This window comes from Lagopus leucura, unplaced genomic scaffold (assembly GCF_019238085.1).
Source record: "Lagopus leucura isolate 7727_CA_CO unplaced genomic scaffold, USGS_WTPT01 Super-Scaffold_100027, whole genome shotgun sequence".
Classification (NCBI taxonomy): Eukaryota; Metazoa; Chordata; class Aves; order Galliformes; family Phasianidae; genus Lagopus; species Lagopus leucura.
In genome coordinates, this window is record NW_024962278.1 from 2,088,379 (window position 1) to 2,114,665 (window position 26,287).

General features: G+C 40.4%; 2 protein-coding genes across 7 annotated transcripts in view; both read right to left on the reverse strand.

Annotated features, from left to right (window-relative positions):
* The window catches only part of DOCK2 (dedicator of cytokinesis 2), a 155,205-nt gene extending 152,194 nt beyond the window's left edge, over nt 1–3,011 (reverse strand). Inside the window, exon 1 of the mRNA XM_042880726.1 lies at nt 2,805–3,011. Within this exon, the coding sequence (XP_042736660.1) occupies nt 2,805–2,844 (40 nt within the window). The 5' untranslated portion in view covers nt 2,845–3,011. The remainder of the gene's footprint in view (nt 1–2,804) is intronic.
* A 2,433-nt stretch (nt 3,012–5,444) lies between these two features.
* Nucleotides 5,445–25,645, reverse strand: SPDL1 (spindle apparatus coiled-coil protein 1). Of its 6 annotated transcripts, none has more exons than XM_042880718.1 (14): nt 25,622–25,645; nt 24,304–24,509; nt 24,105–24,143; nt 22,261–22,438; nt 20,071–20,247; nt 19,336–19,530; nt 18,897–19,046; nt 18,161–18,259; nt 17,252–17,362; nt 14,752–14,892; nt 13,891–14,000; nt 13,534–13,721; nt 12,151–12,496; nt 5,445–6,272 (listed from the first exon to the last, which is right to left on the reverse strand). In XM_042880718.1, exons 4-14 carry the CDS (start codon nt 22,417–22,419, stop codon nt 6,122–6,124), a joined length of 1,827 nt encoding a protein of 608 aa, XP_042736652.1. In that variant the 5' UTR covers nt 22,420–22,438; nt 24,105–24,143; nt 24,304–24,509; nt 25,622–25,645; the 3' UTR covers nt 5,445–6,121. The 6 variants fall into 6 exon arrangements, with proteins under 6 accessions (XP_042736652.1, XP_042736648.1, XP_042736650.1 ...); XM_042880714.1 differs by having other exon boundaries at nt 24,298–24,509; XM_042880716.1 differs by lacking the exon at nt 25,622–25,645 and adding an exon at nt 25,584–25,611 and having other exon boundaries at nt 24,298–24,509.
* Nucleotides 25,646–26,287: the final 642 nt, after the last annotated feature.

The window sequence follows — 26,287 nt, forward strand, 5'->3', positions numbered from 1 at the left end:
AGTAAGCCCCCAGCGATACAAAACTTGATAATCCTTTTAAACAGTAGGCTTAGTTCTCTGTTGGCCACTGATAGTCCAGCTCAGACAAAGGTATAGAATTTTTTCTTGAGTAAGTTAGCCTGTAGCTAACTAGGTTTACTTCTTTCTGCCCCACAATGTATGTAACAGAAAATATACCATCCCCAGGAACTATGATAGTGCCAAGCATAAGTCAGACTGCTTCTTCACAAACTGGATGCATAATTTCCTTTACTTCAATAAAACTTATCAAAATTACCAATCTGGTCTGGTTTTGAACACAGAGTTCCTTAAAAGCATGACATAATTCACTGCACCATTTCCCATTATGCACACTCCCTCATCCCTTTTCACTGTTCCTGTGTTCTGTTGATTTTTAGACCAACGGTAGCTGGCTGATCCTTGAACTAAACTCAACAGCAGTCCAGGAGCTAACTGACTTCTAAATTGGCAGCAGGAAATGTATTTGCAAATAAAAGGAAATATTCGTGTTTGCATTGTCCTCACCTTCGCTCTTTCTGACATTAAGCTACTTTCAGTGACTTGGACACTTGTATGAGAGCAAGTCAGTCTCCCCTTAGTGCTGGCCATTAGCTGACAAGCTATGCTGGATTGCTGGTGCTTGAAAATTCCCCAAGTTCTGAAGCCCCTCATCTGACTTATGATAGAACAGATTGCAATGTTCACGGGACTAATGTGAGTAATACAAACTGTCTTCAGCACATCAGCTAAAGACTTCTTATGCTAATAAATCATTCTCATAATTTCCTGGCTCTGTTTTAAACCTCAGTAATCAGATTTGAGGAGACAGCAGTGACCAGGGAGATGGGTGGGAGGAGTAGCAGCAATATTTCTAGCACACATTTCAGAAAGTGGCACCTGCACATAACTGTAATTGCACTGATAGTTGCCCTATGAGCTGCACACGGTCTGTACTCTAAGAAGGGTGTGCCATGCTTAGAGATGATGACTTCTGAGAAGGCAGCAAGAGCACAGTACCACTGCAAGGTGCAGTAAAACCAACCCTTCTGAGTTTTACAATTCCCCATGTCATCTCTATAGTTGAAATAATGTTGAAATACTGTCATTATGTGTCCTCTCTTGATTGATTCTTACGGACCACAACTAAAACACACTAAGTGATTTTAGCTCATCTTGCTATTTCGAATTAAATAGTCTGAAGCCAGAGATAGATTGGACTACTGCTATACAAAACTACTTATTCTGAATACTGAATTTTAAGCAAAGAAGCATCCAATCAACATGCATTGTTAGCCTTTATGAAAACAAACATCTCTGCATTTGATTACCAGTTTATGAAATAAAAAAGTTTGTGAAAGACATCAGGTGTTCTTCACTGCAGCTCTCAGATATCACAAAGACTACAAGGTCACATCAGCTTTTTGTATACTCAGCAATCACACTGGCTGTGAAGTGATCAATTGGCAAACTCCCCCTGCTACCAACGCCCAGCAGTGACCTTGGCACAAATGACAGCCGTCAGAGCGCAGACCTCCTCAGGAGACGTGCCAGGCTGCTGCACTGGGGCAGCGTGCACACAGAAATCACTGAATCACACTGAACACTGCCAGGTTACATAATGGTCTCCCGTTCTGTTTAAAACCAGTGCAAGAAAAGCTCGACTTCTCTGTAATTATGTAAATCATTCCAACCCACAATAACGCCCTGTAAAAAGCCCCCAGAAACGAAGCTTGTTCTATATTATCCTTATGAAGAGCTACTCAGCATCCAGCACTCCATCCACATGCAAGATACTCCATCGCCAGTAGGCACGCAGACACACATCCAACAAACGCAGTCCTTCAGGTCAGTAACTTTTAGGAAAAAAGTGCAGAATTACATGAAGTACATGAGATTATTTGTAAAACTCAGAAGAGCTTTACGCACATTCATTTTCATATACTGCCACCAGAACAAGCTCCTTCTGTTTCACAGTTCTGCCACTGCTGCACATGGTAGTTGAACAGGAAGACATTCTTTTCCTCTTATTAATTCCTTGATTCACTTTAGTTCATGAAGCCGTTCTGCTCATGCTTTTAATGAATATCAAATATTACACCCCAATTTAAATGAAAAGATTTTACCGTAATTTGGGGCTTCCAGGCTAGTAACTATGCACTAGCATGTAACAAACTAATGGAAGCATAAACTAAATCATGTTCCGTACTGGAAACCTACAGTTCAGCAAAGAATTACCTTCGAGTGCTTCAGTGCTGACTGCTAATGTTAAGGCCTTTTTTTTGTTTGTTTTTTTAATTGCAATTCAGTCCTTTATGCAAATTATTAATTTTATGGAAAACTGCTATTGGAAAAGGACACTCCTTCCAAAAAGCACTTACTAACTCACATGCACATTTTTCAGTAATGCTAACCCCAAATGACAACTTAATGTTCTCTGAGGAGAACTGCACGATTCCCTTTCCCTGACATCTGTCCACTGTACCTCAAGCTGCTCCTTGTTGAATGAGCAGCAATTGTTCCATGTGTTTCTAAAACACAGAGGTAGGAAAAGCTGCATTACTGTGGCAGTTCAATGTTTTAGAGCAGTGAGAGCACGGTGGGGCAGAAGCAGTACCTCTCCAAACTGGCATTCACACGCTTCTTGTTGCTCTCTCTGGAAAATTAGAATTTGGTATGAAATTGACCATTTCAGTTAAACCACCATAGTAAAGCAGAGGGTGTTCTCACACCAGAGATAACACCTACCCACATCCTGTTCAGAAGTTATGAGGACAAAACTCAGAAGGCAGCTCACTGTTACATACCCACGCCGCTCTTCTCCGTCTTGTGCCACGTTGCCATCATGCATCAGTCTGCGCCGCTCCGCAGGGCGCCCAACACGGAGGAAAACGAGGTTTGTGCAATGCAGGTTTCAAGATGGACAACCAAAAAAAGGAGCTGGAAGGAAATCTGTTTCTCAGCTGCTGTTAATGATGACGAGGAGGAGACTGAAGCTGGTCGAGGCAGCTGTATGGGTTCTGCGAGATTTGCTGCTCTTCTGAGCTTCCTTCCTCTTTTCTCAACTTGAGATACTGTACCAAGTGCCGTGGGGGAGGGGAAAACCATACTGGGTGTTTCTGCTGCATGACACTGGCTGTAACACATCAGCAAGCAAAAAGAAACAAAACCACCACACTTCTCTCCTGCGCGACGCCTAAGCTCGCATCTCACTGGAGGGGTACTGCGAGCAAAGCCCAGGCACTCAAACTACACCTTCATGCTGCCAAGAGCTCTCGTCTTCAACTAAATCAGAAACATTTGAAATCGTCCGACTCCACAAGACATCTTAAAAACTACTTTTAACCCGCTCTGGGAAGGTTTTATGTTACAGTCACGTTCTCACGTGAGAAACGAGGCGAAGACAAAACCACATTTCAAACTCCACCCGTCCCATCTTGCAATGTTACATTTGCAGAGTTTCTCTTTATTCTCTGAGCAAAGCAGCACTACCCTAAAGACTCATTATCTAAACAAAATTTCAACAACTAGCTTAATATGAATACTTACAGCCTCTACTTTCACACAGGCTGCCATGCAAGGTAACCTACACGTTTTGGGACGCAGAGATGAAGTACAGCTGTTCACTGACTGGACTACATAAAGCATACAGGATAAGGGTCAAACACACAACACTCATTCATGTTCTTTACCTGCAGTTTAAAATATGTGAAAACCAGAAGATACTTATATTTTCTTTCTGTCTTGCATGGTACAACAAACCCATACAACCATCCTGCCCTCAGGATACTACAGAATCACAGACCTGGATTGTTGGCAGGGATCTCCAGAGCTGCCCCAGGGAGCAGGGATCTCCAGGGAGCACAGCCAGGTGCCCACACAGCTGTGGGCAGCCTGTTCCAGAGCTCCATCACCCACACAAGAAAGAAGTTCTTCGTATCACAACAGCGTCACAACTGTTCTTCAGATGAACGGTTTTAAAAGTGCTGTGCTGCATCTGTCAGGAAATTTCTGATAACACAACAGGCCAGTTCTCAATTTTAACCAGCGGTCATAAGAAGTCCCAGCTGCCAGATTTCTTCTCTGTTACACAAGGTACCCCAAAATACATTTCTAGAGAGAATAAAAAAGCCTTCATGATGCATAGTAGAAGGATTTGCTAGCAATCTATGAAAAAAAATAACTTGCTAAAACAGCACACTGGCAGGCATTCCATGTTAGACTTACTAACATGAGCTAGATTCTGAGCAACTGTGATTATCTACAACTAAGGACACTTTCAGCTACAGAGTCCTGAGAAACTACTCTTCTCCATTTGAACATTCATTTTCAACTGTCTCTCGTGAAACTGGATCTTGAGGCTGAACCATTTCATTTTACTGTGCATTTTGAACTATAACACATCTCCCTTCCTGCTCTGAATCTCTACTGCAGCAAATGCCCCCTTCCCATGCTCTGCTTAGCCCAAAGACCATGACTGGCATCTACTATCTTGTAGAATTTTGCTCTTCCTCACTATGTACTGGAGGCAGGCATAAGTCCTGAGGAAAGTGGTATTTCACACCAGGCTGTGTTCCATTATTAAGCCCTCATCACTTAAACTAGCACAAATAGATGACTACTATATTTGGAAAATAAACGATACAGAGAAATTTCACCTCCAAACCAGGGTCCCACTACAAATACTTTTCTGATCCCTTGAATGTCCTGTCTTAGAGATAAGGATCCTGCAACCGATACAACAAAACAGGAAAAACAAAAATAAACAAAGTGTTTTCATGAACTTAAAAGGAAGTACCCTAAATATGTCATGGCAACAGAAGTCTGAATTCCAGATATCTCCCACCTGTTAGTTCTAATTCAAGAGAATGATATGCATGCATTTATTATGTGAGATAGCTACATGATCAAAATAAACAGCAGCAGTGCAAGTAAAGCAACACTTCTTGGGGGTAACTAGATGACCCTAAGCAGTTGGAGCCATTTGTTGAAATAACATCGTTTTGCTTGTGACACCAACAAGTTACTTCAGTTTAGTGACTCAATTGTCACATGCTCAGCAGTTCGATGTAAAACTGCCCTGCATCGATCCATAGTGCAATATACCCACTTAAGGCACACACATGCACGACCTACTTGGTTTCCTCTAACTGAAGCTACCAAGTGCTTTGCTTATTTTACATCAATAGCATCTCAGCACATGGTAACAGTAAACAAAATTAATCCTTTAACCATGTGGAAAGAAATGTGTGCTGCTTGTACTACGAGAAGCACAGTCTCCTCCACACGGTGTTCATACGTGCAGTCAACATCAAGAAGAACGAACTCTTCCTGGGATCTGCTTACCTGCTGGAAGAAGACTACCAAGATTCTCAGATTACACAGACATCACAGATCAGACTGAATGAAACAGTTCATTTCCTAAGAACAAAGACACGGCACACGCATCATGATTTACCAGCTTTTATTAACTTGTATTTCTTAAACAAAATGCTTGCCATCAAATCTCTCTCGAAATGGCAGTTTCAGAAAAAAATATTTTGTCTCCAATGCAACAGATCAACCTTAGGAAGGAATAAAAAGCAGAAGTTTATTTTAATTATCAGTAAAAATAAAGTTTCAAAATAATACCATCTCACAAAGCGTGTGAAGAGAGTTTCACAAATTCAGCTCTCAGAGCAACCTCACAGTGAAGGTGCAGATGCAAATTGGGGGAAAAAACATTAAGAAATCTGAATCCAGGAAATGGAAGAAATTCAGGAGTAATCACAGACAGCTTTGCTTTCTTCTAGTCACCACTGCCTACCAAGTATTGCTTGGGTTAACCCTCATTTATCACATTAGGTGACTTCCATAGCAAGTGCTTGTCTTTCAGAACAGCGCTGACTCAAACAAACAAGAGCTAACAAGTGCTCAGTCTCAGCACCAGGCGACACTTCAGGTGATGCTGCTGGGCACTTAGCAGGGTCCTGGGAAGTGAAGTCATCAGATGTGTGCATCATTAATGCAGCCATACTGTTCATTTAACAAGGCAGATCAGCATCAGGAACCTGCATGCTTATGTGCAAGAAGTATTTCCTGCTGAAGCAGGACTCCAAATTATTCAGATTCCTTCCAGAAAGATTTATTGCTGAGCACACTGCGTTTCAGGAGTTGGCTTAGAAGACACATGCAATGTAGTGTATTTTTTCTTTTGTGTTTTCTTCTTGGTCGTGATTACATTTTCCTTCTTATCTTGGGTTTCTGTAGCTTCAAATCTGGATTCAGTTGTTAACCTACAGGCAAAGCAACCATTCTAAATACATATTTACTTAATAAAAAACAGAGCTAAAATAAAAGATCAAAGCAAAAATGAGCAAGCCAACCAGGATAGAGCATCCACATGCAAATACAGAGCAAGCAGAGAACAAGAGGGGAAAATATCATTTATATAATTCCTTCTCATTTGATAACTTCAATATTGCCTTTTTTTTTGTCTCTTATCTGTTGCAGTATCTGGCAAATAAAGCTTACTGAAAGTGGTGAGTGGTTGGGATCAGCCTATAAGAAAAACACACTACTTGTGCCACGTATGCAAAGGAAATCATACCACATGAAAACAAATCTCCAAGTGAAAACAAGTCCCAGCAACATCAGACAGTGATAAAGTTGAGCTTTTGTATTAACAGTATAAAAAAAGAATCCACAAAAAGCAACACCCTGGTTTCCAACCAAGGTTTGCATTACTACCTCTTTATCTTTGTTCCTGAAGATCTGAAAACACGAAGTGGGAAGTTTATCTTCAGGCTCAACATTACATCATTTGTCCAGTGATTTGTTTTAATTCTGTTATGAATGTGGGGGGGAACACAATGGCAATTGCCACGATGCTGTTTAAGAGTTAAAAAGCATTTAGACCTCAAAAGTATTTGATGCTTTAGTTAACAGGCATACAAATGTCATTAAAACTAGTTTATAGTCATATTTTCTCAATCTCCTACAAACAATTGACTATTATTGTTTCAAAAGGAAAACAATTTATGGAAAGTCACAAATTAAACATCACACGTCAATACAAACCTAACGTCCCATCCCTGCACATTATTTCCTATAAGCACTGTCTCAATACAAAGCAACCATGGGTTGTTGTGCATCTCCCCTAAGCCAGCTATGTTTGCTCTGGAACTTACTTTGTAAGCAGCCCACACCTGTAATTCTGAGGGGTAACCCATCTTTTGTCCATGAGCAGCTTTCCACCAGCTGCACTCCATTTCAGGTGTGCTGCAACTTGCAAGTGGCCAAGTAAGAGCATGACCACAAGAGCCTCCAGTTCAAGGAGGAGTAAGGAGAAAACACACTGAGTAATTATCTCTTGGTTAGAGTTTAATCTGCATTTCAGACTGCTACAGTCTAGCACCTGTATTCAGAGACAGATACTTTCTGACCAACCACATTCCTATGGTAGGTGCTCTTCATTTGCCACTCCTCTCTTCCACCTGGAAGGATCTCTGCCAAAGCCCACCTCCCACCTTCCCCAAGCTGCATAGCTGTCAGAATTTCTAGCAGAATTTCCTATAAAAGGAAAAAAATCCCCCAAACCAACTAATGTGCAAATCAAGTCTTCAAGCAAACCAAAAGGCCGCATAAAAACAGAACTGTAAATATGTTCCAGAGTTGCACAACAGGATTTTAACAGAATTATCTAACAAATGCAGATGGAGTGAAGTACGTTTGGAAATCCAATTCACAATGAAAGCATCATACTGCCTCACAATAACACTGAACAGCTGCTTGTTCGAACAGGAGAGAAAAACGTAGCTATTTATACTTAAAATGCTCAGCTACATGCACATACAAGTTGCAATAGATATGGGCAGTACAGATCATGAGAAACAACGCTTAAATGTATTCAGTTAAATTCCAAAATCAACCAAACAACACTCAGCTGTTAAGGCTTATGGAGTTAAAAAAAAAAATATTTCTTCTTATTATTATTATTAAAAAAAGAAAAAAGCTTTGTTTTTTTTTCCCCCAGCAATCTTCCAAGTGTAACATTTCACACCACCACCCCTTCAGGGACTCCCAGCTCAGCATTTTTATTTGTTTCTAAAACAGAAAAACAAAAACAAAACCCTCCAACTACAGCCTCAACATGCCATGTTCTCAAGGGTCAGAATCCCTTTTTAGGGTTTGGAAACAGAAACCAAGCAGCTAGATCAGTTCCCTCACGTGGTTCACTGCAATGCCAACGCAGCATCAAGCCATACGGTGTCTGAAGCAATGACTGCCCAGACTGGCAGTGACACTGGAAAAGGTACTTTTGCAAGCTACATAAAGAACATGAAGACAACACCAGTGAATACCTCTGGCATCCCAGAAAACTCCCTACTCTTTCGATACACTCAACCATGACTGCTACCTATCATAGAAACACTTCTGCTGTTACCAGGAGCCTCAAATACGTTTAAAATCTGTATTTAATACTTTTGAAGTCCTCCACTAAATACCTCAATTTATGTCTACACTGAAGACACATCTAGGAAGATACTTCAGTCAGAGAACAAGTAGGGCACGACGTTATGTATTCATCATGGAAATCCATCCACTGTTACAGGCAATTACAGGCAAGAGTTTTTTTCTCCACTACAGGTAAAAACAAACGAAGTCATAGGAATTGCATTAACTCAGACTTCAAGGGATATCATCTTCATGGATAGAACTCTTAATAGCAACATCCTCATTTTAATGCCTTGACATTACCTCCACACAGATACTCTGTGTGCCTACGGTAAATATTAGAAAGCCATTTAAAACAACCTTGAAACACACTTGCTAAGATAAAAAGCAAATGAAAAGCAGTTTAAGAACAACCATTCAAAATTATGTAACCTACCAAAGTGGAGACTTGGCATTCCCTTAACCAAACCCCTGTTATACAAGGATACATGGAATGAGACTGAGATTTTTAGCCTAAAAGTTTTAGAGAAATCTAATGCTCTCTGCAACCTGGGGAACAGCTGAAGTCAGTTCAGAGCTACTATTCTATTCTCAGCTTTCCTGAAGATACAAACACAACTGCTCATTCACGTGCAATGAGCTGATAAAAAGTAACACTACTCAGCATATGCTCACCTGTACTTTTCACCTGGACTGTTCTACTGACTGCTCAAGTCACCAAATGCACTGGGAATTTGGCCTAGCAGCTCCTCAGGAGCATCACAAGACATCTCTTATTTTTCAGTTCTAACAGACAGTCCAATTCTTGTGCTTGAGTACAGAATTCAGCGCTCCTCTCCCACACTTCCCTCAAGAAAGCTCCAGTCATATTCTGAAGACCATCTGATACCACGGCAGTTTAGCTGCAAGTTTCACAACTGAAGTTTATACTTCAGGTTTAAGTGTTACAGTACAACATTTTATTTCACAGACCACCATAGTAGGTTTTGTGTTTTCTGGTTTCCAGTATTCCACATCATAACACCACGTAGTGCACTGGGAGTTAAAGTGTTAATGCTCCAATTGCGGGATTCCATTCCGTGCAGCTGTAACACTGCCACATTATTGCACAAAAAAATCTGCCCACACTTTTTGCCCCCTTCCATTCAGCAACGACCCCAAGTAGGGTTTTACCCACATGCATCACGAAACAGTCTAGGGATTCTTTATTTAAGAAACTAGCTTCTCAAACACCCAGATTTTATCAAGATTTCCTACTTAATATAGCATAAAAATGTTAAGGTTTAGGAAATCCTTAATGGTAATCCTTATCGAGATGATTAGTTGGGGATTTGCTATTTTATTGATATGATGTCGAACATGCCCAGAATCTTCTTCCTTGATTTACCCTTTACTCACTCTGCTATCATTTCAAAACCAGATGTGGAGGTGGATTTACAGAGGGTTGGAAAGATGTTTCCCCTCTCCCTTATTATATTTTATTCCTTATGTGTGCAAGATTAAAACCTTTGTTGAACTACAGCTTCATCCTCTTTCGCTTTTTCTATACTTCCAAAACATCAGTGCCATAAAACATTTTCCTTTCCTCAACCCCCCTCCAGCTCAGAAGAGGTTTACCTCCTCAGTCCACAGAACCCTTTTCCTACAATTTACTGCTTGCAGACATTTCACCTTCTTCAGAAAAATATTCAAAAATAAGGTTCCATTTTCCTGCCCAGTTCACACAATTGTTCCTTTACGCATAGAGAACACCATAAATCTCTCCTCTCAACATTTTGCACCCATGCCTGACCTCTCTGCTCTTTCCTCCTCAGGAAGGGTCCCTGCACACACTGCTGTAGCTAACGGCTCGTTCACTCACAGTTGATGCAGACAGCTTCAGAAGACTGCACTGCGCAGTTCCTTTCAACCTCTGAACCACATCCAGCAGCCACGAGTGATCGATCCGAGTCTAAATAACCAACTGCATCTGAATGCCACTTTGGATCAGACTACAGAGCTCAGGCAGCAGGCCATTCTCCATCTTGGAAGCTGCTGTCAATCTAGATTCCACTGGTCTGAAAGCTATTTGTCAGTAAGACCTGAAGTGTTATTCACACCAACATTTTCCCCTCAACATAAGACACAGTCCTACCCTAAACAACCATTCGACTTTCTTCAGTTTTGTTTCAAAACTGAAACACGTTTCAGGCTGTTCTGGAACAAATGCCCTCTGAATGCTGAGAATCCAGACACATTTCTCTCAATCAACACATTTAAACCTCAAATCAAGTCACACTGCTATTTTTAAGAATGTTAGGAAACAGTTTCTTGTTGACAGTGTTAAGCATCTCCAGTTTGTCCCTATCAAGTCACCTATCAAGAAAGCTTTCTGTATACTAAACACAAACTTAGTACCTAAAAACAGAGTAAATATTTTGGCACATCTCGGCCTCATTGGAAGGTTCATGGAATCTAGTGAGTAAAAAAACTACTGCTATGGAGAACTCAGTAAGGAATCTTGTAAAACAACAGCCAAAATACATATTAAAGGAGGGAGACAAAGAAACAGTGTGGAAGCTGGATTGTGTGGGAGAGACAGATAAAACAGAATTCTAGACTGGGATGCTTTAGGCTTCAAGACACTCTAGATTTTCAAGTAATCCTTTTATCTCCAGCCTCATATCAGGGTTACATGAAAAGCCAAAGAAAACAAACCATAAGGAAGCTGCATGAAAGAACCTTTTTTTTCTTTCTTTTATTTATCAGTATATTCCTGACAAACATTCTATTGCTTTCTCCCTGACTGATAACTTAAAGTTCTTATGTGCTCACATTAGAGACGCACAATCACAACATAAAGTTGAAAAAAAAGCTAAGGAGAAAGGGGGTAGGAAACAAGAGAAGTACAGAAGTGTTATTTCTGCTACCAAATATTATCATTTCATAAGCTCAAATCATCTAAAGCATCCCAGAAATTACCCCCAGAGTACTAGGTTTAATACAGTGATGTCTATAAATTGGAGAAAAGAGGAATTGAGGGGGAAAAAGAAACAGCATAGCTTCTATCAGAATTCAGATGTTCACTAATTACTGCCTTAAGACACTTTAACAAAAGTAACCTCATTCTCCATTTATGAAACAATTGCCATCTTAGTTTTAACAGCTACATTTCAAGTTATCATGCATCCAGGTTAGCAAAGGCAGTGGCCTGCTAATATGAATTCATAGCACAATTCACATACAATCTTGCATACAGCAAACTCTGTTAGCTTTATTTGGATTAAGAATTACTTTTTTTTTTTTTTTTTAGGCTTTTATCTCAATCTGAAATAGAGGAAGGCTAGAATGAGGTCTGAAACTGAAGCATGATACCTATTGCTTGGGTTTTTTTAAATTTGAGATGCAATGCAGTTACATGACAGAAAACAGTCTGAGTTTCGAAAGAAAGGCAAAACAACTGAGTTGTAACAGTATGTACACACCTTTAACCTGAACATTATTTCAAGAACAGTTGCAGTTTCAAGAGTCCTTTTCATAAATTTTATGATTTATTCCATTTTAATCTTTCTAAAAGGTTTTGAGAGGTTGAAGGTAGGCAGCCGGAGCTTAGGAATTGCACTGCATGCAACACTGAGGAAACAGATAAACAAGTGGATAGCACAGTTCATGCAGCGAAAGAAAAGAGATGCAGGTCTGTGCTGATTGCCTTGACCACACACAGAAGCTGACACTGACCTGGGGGCATTAGAAGTCAGCAAATTACTTCCGCTTCTGCTGTATGACGTGCAGGTGTCAAGACTGTCATCTTTAGTTTTAACTCTCTTTCTTTCTCTTTCAGGTTCTACTGCTTTGTCCATTGATTGAAGAGCTACATTTATTGGTGATGCTTCGAGCGCTTGTTTTTTGGATGAAGAATCAATTTGCTCCAAGTTATTTGAAGTCATCTTAGCTTCCTCCTTACTTGGAAGATGAATGAGAAGAGCCTCATTTGCTGAAGTATTTTTGCTGTCTAAGTATTCACAAGCAGCATCCACTGGAATCTTCTCCCTTTTCTTTTTAATTTTAGTGACTTTAAGTAACTCTAAAGGAAAAAAAATAGAAGAGCTGTACTTTGTGTACACAAACAAAGATAACTTGTGGCTAACTTGTCTAACACGACATTCCAACCATTAAGGCCAGTAAAGAAAAACCATTAAAGCCAGTAAAGAACATTTCACCTGACTGAAGACCTCACAACAATTCTTAAGAGATAACATGCATCCCTTCCAGAGAACACAGTCTCTTAGTAATATTACATTACAATGCAGAGCAACAGAAGTAGGCTTGCAAAACACCAGATCTACTGTTCTGGAGGCTGCTGACATAACCTTCCACAAATACAATAAAAATTAAAGCTTTTGGGTTTGGACAAATGTACTAAAACAAATTTGTCCAAACAACTCCTCACTCATCTTCCTCCAGAGATTGCAAGTCCTTTGTTTCTGCAGAAAGGCAGATGTCAGATGTTTTTTCAGGTGGGCCTCTTGTTAAAACTTCATCTACAGTACTTACACTTAGACCTTACACTCCCAAACAGCTTTTCCTCCAAGTGTTTCACATACATTACAAAGCTCAGATTAGCTGCTCGCATTGAGCAAGCTGATACTTCTCATCAACAGATACCTACAACTACTGCTATACATGTATCATAAAATCATGGAATGGCCTGGGCTGAAAGGGACCGCAATGCTCATCTGGTTCCAACCTCCTGCTATGTGCAGGGTCATCAATCACCAGACCAGGCTGCCCAGAGCCACATCCAGCCTGGCCTTGAATGCCTCCAGGGATGGGGCACCCACAGCCTCCTTGGGCAACCTGTTCCAGTTCTTCACCACCCTCTGAGTGAGAAACTTCCTCCTAACATCTAACCTAAACCTCCCGTCTCATTTTAAAGACTCGTCTTATCACTATCCACCCTTGTAAACAGCTGTTCCCCCTCCTGTTTATAGGCTCCCTTCAAACATTAGAAGGCCACAATGAGGTCTCCCCAGAGCCTTCCCTCAAAGTAGAGGTGTTCCAGCCCTCTATATATGGAAATATATATATATATATATATATATATGGAAAATAACTTTTTACCTTCAGGTTCATATTTCATTTTTAATTCATCCAGCATAACTCGCAAATTCATGTTCTCACTCTGACAAGCTTGCAAATGCCTCTCATTTGTAAAGAGTTTTCTTTCAACTTCCAGAACCCTTTGGCTCTCATACAAAGCCTTCATCCTCTGCAAAGATAGCTCATTTTTCAAGGTTTCAGTTTCCTTGCTGGATGGGAAGAAAATACAGTCATTCAGACATTCTTTTTCAGACAGCAGGTACAGAGTCAAGTATACATTTAGCTGCTCCAAATAAAATCCACATTTAAAATCCAGCAGTAGGAAGACAAAAAGGGATCTTCCAGTGCTATTAAAGTTTCTACCTCAATTTGACTTACTTTGAGTTGTCGAGTTTCATTTGCAGCAAGTCAGCGTAGTAACCGTCTTCAGACTCTCCTCCTTTTGAGCTGCTACCAGCTCTACATTCTTCCATATTCTCATATAAAGTCTCATGAAATGAAAACATTAAGCTGTTAACTAGTGAACTTTCAGAAGTACATTGGCTTAAGTCCTTGGGTCGAGCTCTCTGTGCATCTCTCTATTGAAGCCTCGTAGAAACATTTAAACACACAAGAACCCTCAGAAGAACTTGCTACAAAGGCCAAACTGCATTGAAACTAGCAGTTCTCTCTCACAGTGAAAGGAGAGGAAAAAAATTAAGCAATAAGCTCCCAAATCCAAAAGGTTTCCAAGTAGAATAGCAAAATAATATCTTCCTCTTTTACTTGAAAGCACAGAACGTTTAGTTTACCCTCCAAAAATCTGCTTCAAGTCTTTATTTCTATGCTTCAACAGCTGGACGCACAAAGGTAAAGGACAAACCCTGTTACTCAACAGCCAAAGTCACTGACAATTTTGAGATGAAAACTTTACTGAAGATGTTACAGGAGCAGCAAGTGTTCAATAACACACATCAGCACTGTGTTACATTAGGCTCACCTCTTTTTTGCTATTTGAAAATGCTACTCAGATTTAAAACTGTCCCTCTACACATCTGAAGATCTGAACCAGATCTCAGAACCTCTTATCAGTCAACAGATACAAGTACTCCACAGCTATCTGAAACAATCTTTTTCTTTCCTGACTATTTATGGTACAGAAAAAAATAAATACCTATCAAGTTTACATGACATTTTTTCACAGTTTTTCTCCTATGTTACTCCCAATTGTGTGACTTCACTTAATCACAGACCACATACCTTGAATTTTTCTAGTTGCCTCACTTTCACAAGAAGATCTTCTATTTCACCATTCTTTTGCTCCAACATTGACTGCAAGCGTTCCAGCTGCTCAAATTCTGCCTGAGAACCTTTCATCTGTAGCAGGGTAGCCATTTGCAGCTGGAAAAAAAGGTAATAAATCCTTAGAACAAGCATTGGGTTAAGTGACAGAAAATATTATCCTCTTTCCCTGAAAGCTTAGGGTATCCAAGCCCTGTGCTGCTGTGAATACAGAACAGCACTGGATGCTTAAATGCACCTCTGACAATTAAACAGTGCCACCCTAAGACAATGCAAATACTAACAGTTTTCCAGACATAAGGCCTTCCTGAACTCATTATGGTCCCAAGGTGCTCTATCTTTCTCCTCAAAGACTAAGGAGTCTATAAATATGCTGCCAAAGTTGTACACAAGACATTTCACAGCAAACTTAAACTCCATGGTAAGAAGAACCCCACTACAGCCCAGCCCCTTGAAAGCTAAACATATCTATGAAGAATTTCTCACTTAAAATACTCCAGCACTCCAAAAAGTGAAGAAAAAGCGAACAAAAAAAGAACATAACTCTTTTTTTTGCATTTCTAATTCTGAGGAATAGATGGTAATTTACGTTTATATTCTGTATTACTTATCCCAAAACGTAACCCTTCCAAGCACAGAAATATCCTTTTTCACTGCAAAAGGAGAAGCATATCCAACTCTCATATTTACAGCAGATTTTTCTGACACTTAGCATCACAGCAACACGATAGAAGGTCCTTAGCACAGTCAGTAGTAAGTGGCACAACAGGCATTCCAACAGGAAGAGGACACACAGGCACGTACACATGCAACGTGGCGTTAATGGGAACTGTGGCACTGTCACCAGACAGGTGAGCGTGGATAGAGCACCACTGAAAGACACGTGGCAAAAGTCCCAGGGAAAGGATCAACAGAAGCAAGTTAGACTGCAGATTAACAAAGAAAACTGCAGAAGAACATCTACCCTACGCCATCTTCTACCTTTCAAATAGAAAATAAAGGATATTAACAGTTATGTGTTCAAACTGGAATTAAAAACAATTCAATTTCCTCCTTGTAACTTGTGCAAGAGAAAAGGGGAACACAACATTTTAATCCCCACTGGCTCACTAGAAGCGCACTTGTTTTCTCCCAAGGATGTAGAACCCTGATGTGTCCCCTTCACTTAAGAGCTCGTTTGCTAACTGTCAAGACTGACAACAGCAGTTCATCTACATAAAAAAACAACTAGAAAAATTAAGAAACTGGAAGGGCTACTGCAAGCTATGGGAACACTCCAGACATGAGGAAACCTCTATGGGAGCAACATTCACATCATGGTCCTAAGTCAGATCCTCACACGTTATCAGCCAATACCACACTCAAATATTCTGACAACAGAGGCTCAAACAACACAGCTTACTACAATATTGGAGCCAGCTGCTGAACAAGGAGAAATCAGTTAATTCAACACTGAGTTTAACACAGCAGCACGATGCAGTGCAAAACAGAAGAGATACTAAAAGGGACCTAAGAAGGCAGCCTGAGCCATTGAAATTACAAATTCCAACATTAAGAGAACAGGGTTACCAATTTACTTCAGTGCCAGGTAAAGCCTTTCAGAATACAATGTTCATAACTGGCTGAATGGCCATCTCCCACACTGCACAAGGAGGAAGGGAGATTCTAAAACTGATCTTACTCAGACATCTTACTTACTTTCAACTTTGGTTAAGCTACACAGCTGTGCAGTGCTACTCATTATCATCACTTCTGTTTCAGCACTGTTCTCAGACAAGATGCATGATCAAACTCTAAGAATCCACTCCTGTACTGTGAGATTAGAAAGCCAACATGAAAACAGATGGCAGTTTTACATGATAGTGTAAATGGGATGCTGCAAAACAGCTTCTGCTAACTAGCTTTCTCAACAATATTTATTAACTTACAAGCTGCCAATCTAAGAAAACAGGCTAACTGAAACAGTTGTGAGAAGACTTAGAACTCTTGCTCTTGCATTGAGTATAGGAAAAGTAGGAAGAAAACAACCAAGAAAGCAACTCGGAAGGAAAAAGGTGTGATCACAGGAGGAAGAGAAGTTTGTTTACTTCTAATAGCCTCAATTAAAACAAATAATTTATTGACATACTAACAAACAAAAAAAAAAGCAACAGGCAAGACAAACTGAAAGCTAGTTTGAGTGACAGAAACTGTTATACTTTACCCAGTGAACAACTACTGCTAAAGTAAGCACAGCTTCTTCAGTGCAACTTGGCATTCTAGAATAAAGAAGTGGCACTGGAAGAAGGCTGATGCGCTCTACTCGAGTTGGAAGCAATGATGTCTCCTGCTCCTCCCCGCCCATCCACCCAGACTGATGCTACCACACTTGAGAGAATCAGACCTCCTAGCCTACATTCTAAAGCATTGACTTATCAGACCCCAAGGAAACCCTGGAGCATTACAGTGATAATCATACCTTCATTCTTTGCAATTGTTCTCTAGTGAATGCATGTTGTTTTTGTAGTGACTGATATTTTATTTTCACACTGATCAGCTGTCGTTCCATTTCTGCCCTACGGTCCTCCACCTACAGAACATTTTTCACAATTATTACTATGAAAACGATAACATGTTGTCACTTGCATTCTGAGTTTCAAGAGAAGGTGCCTAGAAATTGATGTTGGTTCTGAAAATACTGCATTCCCATCAGCAGTGTGCTATTAGCATCACTTTTGAGATAAACAGTGAGCAGATAGTGCTGCAAGCAGCTGAAGGCCATTGGTAAAGTACAAGGGATTTCTCTGCGCTTTTGATATTGGAATAATATTTTAAAAGCATCAGCTTCACTACAGATTTGTTCTGATTTAAATCGAAGCAAGCAACTTAAAATAAATACAAACAGTGCATCAACTCAAGCCATTCACTGAGCGTGGTCAGAAAAGGCTGGCATTCAGTACCAGCTCAACTCCTATTCAAAGGCTAGTTCACAAACCCTGCCAAACGCTCCAACATCCAGCCATTGTTCAGCAGCTTTAAAAAAACAGTATTTAGGTTTTTCAACATTTATCTTCTGCATTAGGGAAAGATTACCAGCTGAATAAAACTCTTCAGAGCCAAGAGCTGCAGACTGCCATCTTTCATCTTGACAACCAGTCAACATTAATGACTTCACTCCCCAACCTTAGAAAATGCATAAAAATTCTTTTCTACAGGCATTCCCAGACAATTCAATACTGAAGGATTATTGGAAGAACAGATACTTGTGCCAGACAGATCAGTTAAAAATAATCAGGTGTTGCACTGAAAACAAGTTCTTTCCAATTCTTATGATGAAGTTTATCTTCCCTCCTCTGAATATTCCCAGATACCCATGGCACAGCTGTACCTCAGCAAAGAGAGAATTGCCTTTACTTGCAGGGTCCAAAGATTGCTGCACCACATGATCCAGCTGAACCTGAAGCTCTTGATTAGCTTCACGAGCTTTCTAGATTTAAGCAAAGAGAGCATTACTTTAATATGCAATACATCAGATCCATAATTTAATCAAGTTGTTATATACGTTAATTTCTTAGGCATTTAGCACAAGTAAATACTCATACTACAGCATTTAGCTGTGTATGTAGTTCTAGCCATAAAGACTGTGGAAGTTGTTTCACTAGACGGCCTAATATTCCACTTGCTCTTCAAGACAAGAGCTTCACTAAACCCTTGAGAGAAAGACTCAGAGCTTTTTCAGCTGGACTGATGATGCAAACTACCAGCCTTTCTGTGATACTGAGCCACATACCTGCTACTCCCTAGTACAGCATCTCGCAAGGCATTCAGCAGGAATGCGAAATAGAAATGGAAATATGTAACCTGTTACAAGTTCCTCTTATGAGGCAGAATATTGCAGTGCAAAGGATCTTCACAGATAGCCTTCCACAAGAGAACATCAGTATAGAAATAACTTATTTACAGGTAACATTGATCTACTAAGCATAATTTAGCCAATAGATCCTCTCTCTTTCCTCCCCCCCACTCAGAATTCTTCTCAGGGCTCCTCTTCCTATTTCAGAGGAAATCTAGCACCAGCTACTTGTTGAACTCAGGGATTATTCAGCACGGTTGAATAAAATTACCTCTAGTGCATTACAGTAAGAAACAACTTCTTTTTCCCTCTCTTCCTTTTCTGCTTGTAGACGCTCCAGCTGATTACGTAAGTTACTGTTGATGAGTTCTAGTTGCTCTTTGCTGTACTGCAGTTCATTCAGCTTTTCTTCAACACTGGCCTAAACACAAAAATCAGGCATGAAATAAAAAGCTTATTAAACAGTTTCAAGAAAAGCAGGCCAAGGAGCCAAACAGGTTTGTTGCTAATAACTGCCATTAATGCAAAAATATTACGTGGAAGGGATTGTATTAAAATATACTTAAGACTATTGTGCTTTTTTGGTGGATAATTTCTTACAAGGCCAATCCAACTGGCAAAATATACACAGCGATTAAAACTCAATAAGAATCAGAATTTTTACCTTCAAGTAGCTCGCATTCCTGTTGATCAACTGCTAAATCACATACCTTCACACTTTCTAGTTCTGTGAGCTCCATCTGAAGATTGAGCATTTCTGAAGACATGGTTTCATGCACGCGTTCAGACATCATGTGCAGCTCTTCTGTTTTGGCAGCAATTATTTCCTTCTGATGGTCCACTTTGTGCCTCAGTTGTTTCTCAGAGAGCCGAGTTTCATCTAGTTCTGCCTTCAGATTCTCCAACTTAAAGACATTTGAGAACTAAGTAAACTCTTATAATAAAATAGTCAAAAGCACAATGCTTCTGGCTTATGTTCTAATTGTAGAAATGCCTTATGAGTGCAACTTAAGGGTCATCTCTTAAAAATAAGCCTTAAAATCAGATGCAATTCAGTGTAACTATGCAGATTTGTTTGTTAAACATCAACTAAATGAGCTCTCATCTTAATGCCAATAATTTGGTTCTGTGACAACATTCTTTGACAAGTTAAAGAATGCGTTTTCTCTGCTCTTTAAGCAACAACTTCAGCCTTAGTTTCCTGAAGTGTTTACTCAAGATTTGATCTGAATAAAAGTCATCATGATAATTTTAACTCTTTTGTAACGGTAGCTGAAAATAAAGCATAAGCTCAGCTCAGAGGTGAACTGCTGAACTTACACGGCAAACTAAAGCATGGCTACACAACTGCTACATTTGTCTGCTTACAAGTACATGCTCCTGAGTATAACACTTCTTCTTCAAGTGCTATTAGCAACATGTTATATGTATATTAGATACCAAACCTTGTATTTAAGGTCATTGACTTCTTGTCCATGAGCTCTGGTAAGCTGTTCTTTCTGTTTATCCAGTTGCACATTTTGCTGTTGCTTGAGGGCATCACATTCAAAACTCAGGCTTTCCAACATCCTATTCTTAAGTTCGATTTCTCTCTGAAGAGAATATTTCTCTTGTTCAAATTTCTGAAAGAAATAACATGCTAATAAGTCTAGAGAAAATGTTCATGCAGAACAATTCACTGAGTAAAGGTTCTACATCAAGACCCCAGCTACTAAAAGCACAAAATTCACTCAACCTTTTGTTGAAGATCCATTTAGGGAATTCTCATGCCCTACTAATGAGGAGTAGGAAAACTCGCCCCCCCCCCCCCCCCCACTCTGAATTTTTATGATTGAATTGGTAGTGGATTATGTAATATTCTCTCCTCTGTGGAAACTGCGTTTCTTCCTACTCAAAATAGTTCTGAAAACTTTGTAATTTTATTTTTGGGAGGGTGAGGGGAAGAGAGGGAGAGGCAGAGAACTTCAAGTTCACATGTTGTATTTCTATCACTGATGGAATCCAACTGCATTAAGAGCTGTTACGCTACGCTGAATGTTCCCCTGCTGCAGAACAGCTGGGTTCTGTGCCTGGTAAAGACAAAACTCCCTAGTGTTATAATGTGACAATAGATAGTGATAAATCCGATGAGCATGTCCACATTGAAAAATGCCTTCCTAATTACCTTCCTCCTCTGTGCCAAATATCTCCTTCAATGCACTCTTCCTTCAGCTAGCCATTAAGCAGAAGGAGAAGAAAACACTAACGTAGAAAAGATAAATCACCTAGAGAGTCTACAAGTGCAGGATGTTTTATTAATAAATAAATTTTAAAGTCAAATCAGAAGATAGAAGAACATACAACTGAGACCTGTCAGGTATGAAATCCATCCCTGCAGCCTAGACACCTGCTTAGCAAGGACACATTTACCTTGAATACATAGAACAAGCTTCAAAGACAGCGTTTGGCAACGCACTGTAGTGCAGACTCATGGAAAGCAAGAAGTCTAATGCTATCAAGTACCTAAATGGACTTGTAGAGAAGTGCATGCAAAACTTCTTTGAAGAATCTTGTACCCATTGTTAAAATTCACATTTGTATCCATGAGCGTTGTTTTGGTTCTCAGATTCCACAGGTGAAAGCAGAAATCATTTCCTAAATTATCCGTTGGATAATCACGATTTTCACACGTTTTTGTGCAATACAAAAGCAAACAATTCCCTCCCCCAGCCCTTGAAATTGAACTCCGTTATGGATCTAGTGCACACAAGCCTAGCTCAGATTTGCTCAAGTCTGTAGTGGTGGAATGCAACCCACGGTGCAGCTTCACAACAGAGCAATACCACAGCAGGCTGCCTGCTCAGAAGGATCATCCTGTCATGCCTTCTTTATCACTTGTAATTTCCAACTGCCTCTCTTGCACTAAGCCTGCTAATGGCAAACCAATCAAAATAAGTTATTAGTGCTCCTCCAGAACAGCAGGGTGCTACAACACAACAGTTGGCCAGGAGAAAAATACACATTTTAGCTCTAGCACAACGGAAGAGACAGCAATGCACAGCTAGGAGCAAATAAAGACAAACAGGAGATTTGAAGTCTAGGCTGAGAATAAACAAGCCAAAATTAAACCGTTTAACAAAGCAGAAAAAGATTCCTTACACTTCAATTTTCTCTCACAATTACCTAAAAGACTGGAAGACTAATTAACATTGCTATATTTTAACACTTAGCTACTTCTAAGCTGTAAAGAAATGTACTAAAATTCACAGTCCTCCAGTATTTAGAAAATTTGAAGCGTGTACAGCAAATGAAACCAACTTCACCACCTTGGTGGTCCAAAGCCTTCTGTACAGCTTAAGGAACACAAAGATCACAAGGCAAGCATATCATAAATCGTTAGACAGACCCAACACACACTTCAGCAAGTACTATTCATTTTTAATAAGTGGTACTGAGCACTTGATGCAGAATGAGCTCTGAAACCAAGCCCAGCTGGATAAAATTGTGCTCCGTATCTTAAAGCGATGATCAAAAACCCTCCCGATACTTAAAATAAGGAGTTTAATTAAGGTCCATCTAGAAATTCTAGAAGGTGTTTAAAACACTTGTGACTTTCAGAAAATAGAACTTCTTAGTCTTTTACTTAAAATCTTCACCTCAGTCTTCTCCGTTAATTCCCGACGTATTTGATCCAACTGATTCTGAATCTCATTTTGAGAATCCAACAAGTGTAAGCCATATTGTGCAGCCTTCCTTCGCTCGTTCTCTGCTTCTTTCAGTTGTTGTCTAAGATTTAAAATGGTCTCCGTCTCCATTTTTTCTTCCTTTTATTACCTCAATTTGAAAAGAAAAAAAAATTACAATAGCAACCTGCTACAGCAGTTCAACTGAACAAAGCTACTGTATTTCCATGCTTTATTAGGATACAGAGGTGCATGTTTGCATCAGCACAAGACAAAAAGCGGTCAGCTTTCTAACAAGCAGTCCTGTGAATAATAACATGATTAGTTTGTCAACTTGGTCGTGACTGCAGAGCAGGAACAGCATATGCTGGAACAAGTCCTGCACACCCTAGGGCAGTTCCTGATAACACAGCAACTGCAGCAGAATCAGAGATACCCAACACATAGCTACCTTGACAGAGAAGGCTAAAAACAATTATTCATGTGAGTGATGTCTTCCACATTATCATAAATAAAACCATGTGCATGCAATAGCACTTAAGACATGAAGATAGTTGTATTCACAAACGTTTTACTCCTAATGACACCAAGTAGGACATGGAAATGGGCAGAGGCAGTTGAAGGAAAGTAAAAAGTAAAGTCCAGATTAGAATGTATGAATTTTAACACAGAGATTTTTATTTAAGCGCTTACTTTTGTTTGTCATGAGTGTTATTAGCTTTAAACTGAAGTTAGTTCAGGTAGCCTACTTTTACTAACCATCTGTCTGTCACAAGTTTTAGAAAATTCATTAATTTTTCATCTTCATATCAAAACATAAGAGATAAGTAAAGGACAATGTTTCGGAAAGAAAAACACGGATTCAAGCAAAATATTTAAAAAGCAAAGTTCATTTCACACTTGCACCAATTGCTTGCACGACTGCTTACTCCTAAGCCTTCTAAATCCATGCAGTACAAAACAATCCCATTAAAACAGAGATCTCTAAGTAAACTCGAGCTTCTGAACCATGTAAGCTAAGCATTTTCTCAGAAAGCACACAGTAACAATAACACAAAAACTACAGTCAATTTCACAGAGCCAATGATCCTAATTTTTATATCACTTCAAAAAAAATCATATGGTCCTTCATTCCTACTGGCTGACGTTCACAAAGATATCCTATGCACAAGTCTTAATGTAGAGCAAATTTCACTTGTGAATACAGCAAAGACTATAAGTAAGTTTTCAGGGTAATATCTTCGTTCTTTGCAAGCTGTACCAAAAATAATCCCACTAAAGCTCCTCAGCTTCCTTTATAAGATACCATTTTAACAGACAGAAAAACTTTGCATTAGAACCCTGTGAGTTCCTTTCACAGGGACAAGATGGAAATCAGTATTAATTTTCCCTAATTTCTTCTTTATGTTAAACTTAGAAACCATTTTTTCATGTCTACTTATTCCAGTACTTGAAATAGCAGTTCTACACCCTTAACCTGAAATAAATCTTAAACCATACAGATTTGACATACACATAATATGTTAGAAGAACCTGTAACACTCTATAGAACACTGTAAGTACTACACAGACACACACTGCCTAGAATTTAATCTTTAACTAATTCTTGTTAAAGGCAAGAACTCAGCATAAGTAAAACTAGACAAAACTCCCTGCAGGCATTTGCACCAAAGGGCGTTAATTAATTCTTACCTAATAAACAGAAATTAAAAAAATAATATAAAATAACTTGTTTGCTCCAACAGAAACATGTGAAGATTAGAGATAATTTAATTGCCCCTGGCTTACATTAAACTTCAGTAATATTTTTAACTCACCTTCAAAAGTCCATTTAAGCTTCACTTAACCTTTATGCCCTGCGGAACAAACAACAAACACAGCTGTCCAGTCCAGATAAAGTACACATTGCTGATACCTTCACAGCAGTCCCTGTCTTAAGAGCTCAATGACCGCGGCTGTCTCACGGAAATGAGATCACCTGCTAAAACCCCACAGAAAGGCAAATCTTACTCAAACCTCTGTTGAGACAGCCGTCAGGTAGTAGAGGAACAGCTAAATCCGGCACTGCTGCCAAAGGAAAGACGCACTGCAATTGTCTTCCCAAGCTGGGAAGCAGGGCTACATCCAGGGCTGCCTTTTTCCAGCACCAATGGCATTTCTAGGGACCACGCGTGAATTTGCCTTGCTACCATCCATTTCTTCAGTCTTTCCTCCGATGTTTCCTGCAGTTTCAAAGACAATTTCTTTTGGTTGTCAACAGATCATTTACTGAATAACACCAGAAGGATGTAATGAAATTAAAAAATGCTCTAACTGAAGCTTAAAAAGACCACATTGGTTCCCTATTCACAAATTTCTTGCTGAGTACAAGGAAGAAGTATGCCTTCGGGATAACAGGGAACCTCAACTTTTCTCTGCCTTATTTGGGATGAACTCAATTGGACCAGGAATTGTTGTTCATAAGACTACAGTGTGGTATGGGGAATAGATTGCTATTTCATATTCTACACAAGGTTAAGTGAATTGATCTGAAAAGTTTTTCAAGTTAAATCAATAGCTAACAAAGTAGGCGGGCAAGAAGGAACAACAGAAGTCAGTCTGCATTTACACCCTTACAGGAGTCACTTACTTTTGGCTACAGTTTATAACAGATTCAGTGTGGAAGTGTCCAGACTCCCATTATTCAGCCATTTAACCACTCCTTACAACAAATAACAGGTGAGAGACAAAAAGGCACTTTCCTGACACTTAAACTTTCTTTTCCCTTCTGTATCTTCCTTCTATTTTCACTGCCAACCCCAGGGCTCACACACAGCAGCCACCTAAGCACAGATCCGACCAGAAGTACTGATGGGTGTCGGACCACAGCTGTAAGATCCAAGTCAATTCCTGTCTTTGAGGCCAGACCTTCCCCTTACAGACTGCTTTGGTTACTCGAACAACTCTACTTCATCATCCACCAAGCCATTTGCAGGGCTGTGCTGGCTTCTGCCATACGCATTGCTGGGCGGACAAGTATTACAAAGACAAAAGACGGGTCAGGCTGCAATCTGACCTTTCAGCACCCGGTCCACGAGCACGTCACCTCAGCAACCGGCCCACCTCAGCGCTGTCTCAGCTCTCTAACGCAGGCCGTTACGCCACGTTAACGATACAGGCAGCGCGCAGCCCCGTTCGCTCAGCATCCCCGGGGCCGCCGGAGAACGCAGAAGGAGTAATAACAGACAGCAAAACCCTCAAGTAAAAGACAGCCCCGCGCCCTGCCGCGCCGCTCCCCTCCCCTCCCCTCCGGCTACCTCAGCCCCGCACCACCCCGCACCGCCACCGTTGCTACCGTTCAAACTCGCCTCCGTCGCCCCGCCTCAAGTATCGCGAGAGCCGCCCCCGCCAGCCGCGCTCTGCAGAGAGCGCGCGTGCGCGCTGCCGCCTGCCCGCTGAGGGGAACTGCGCGTGCGCCTAAGCGGGCGCGTGCCCGTGGCGACCGTTATGTGTAGCGTGGGCGCGAAAGCGTCTGTGAGGGAGCGGGTGGTATCTGCGCAGACGGAGTGGGAGGTTCTGAGAAGTTAATCAGCCCTAGCTTGTGTTTGTTTAGCGGTGCGTAGCTGGTGTACGGCATCCTTGAGGACTGCGTTCAGCTGCAAAGCCCTACGTGGCAGCGCGTCGTTTAAAGAGCACAGAGTAAATTGTGAGATACAGAAACCATTGCAAATCATCTAGGAGTGCTGCGAAGCGGAGGAGCAATCTGCTCTACCCTGCAGTATTTTAGAGGAGAGTTCTTGGTCTTGACAGCAGAGCACATGAAGTATTTCCTTTGTGCCTCGTTAAGAAGATCCATTCTTCAGCGGTGACTGCTGTCCCGAGGAAACGTTACAGCCTTCTAATTAACCAAACTGTGCTTTCCCCTCAGTGGAACTTATCCTCAAAATTCCTCTGAAGTCTGAGCAGCAAATGGCAGAGCTTACAGCACAGGCATTAACTACGCTAGTCCTGCTTGCTCCTT

Coding starts and splice junctions, on each gene's coding strand:
- SPDL1 (XM_042880718.1), bottom strand. CDS start 22,419: ATGGAGACGGAGACCATTTTAAATCTTAGACAACAACTGAAAGAAGCA. Junction 19,531..20,070: donor TCAATGACCTTAAATACAAG/GTTTGGTATCTA, acceptor AATGTCTTTAAG/TTGGAGAATCTGAAGGCAGA. Junction 14,001..14,751: donor GGCAACTAGAAAAATTCAAG/GTATGTGGTCTG, acceptor TCATTTCATGAG/ACTTTATATGAGAATATGGA.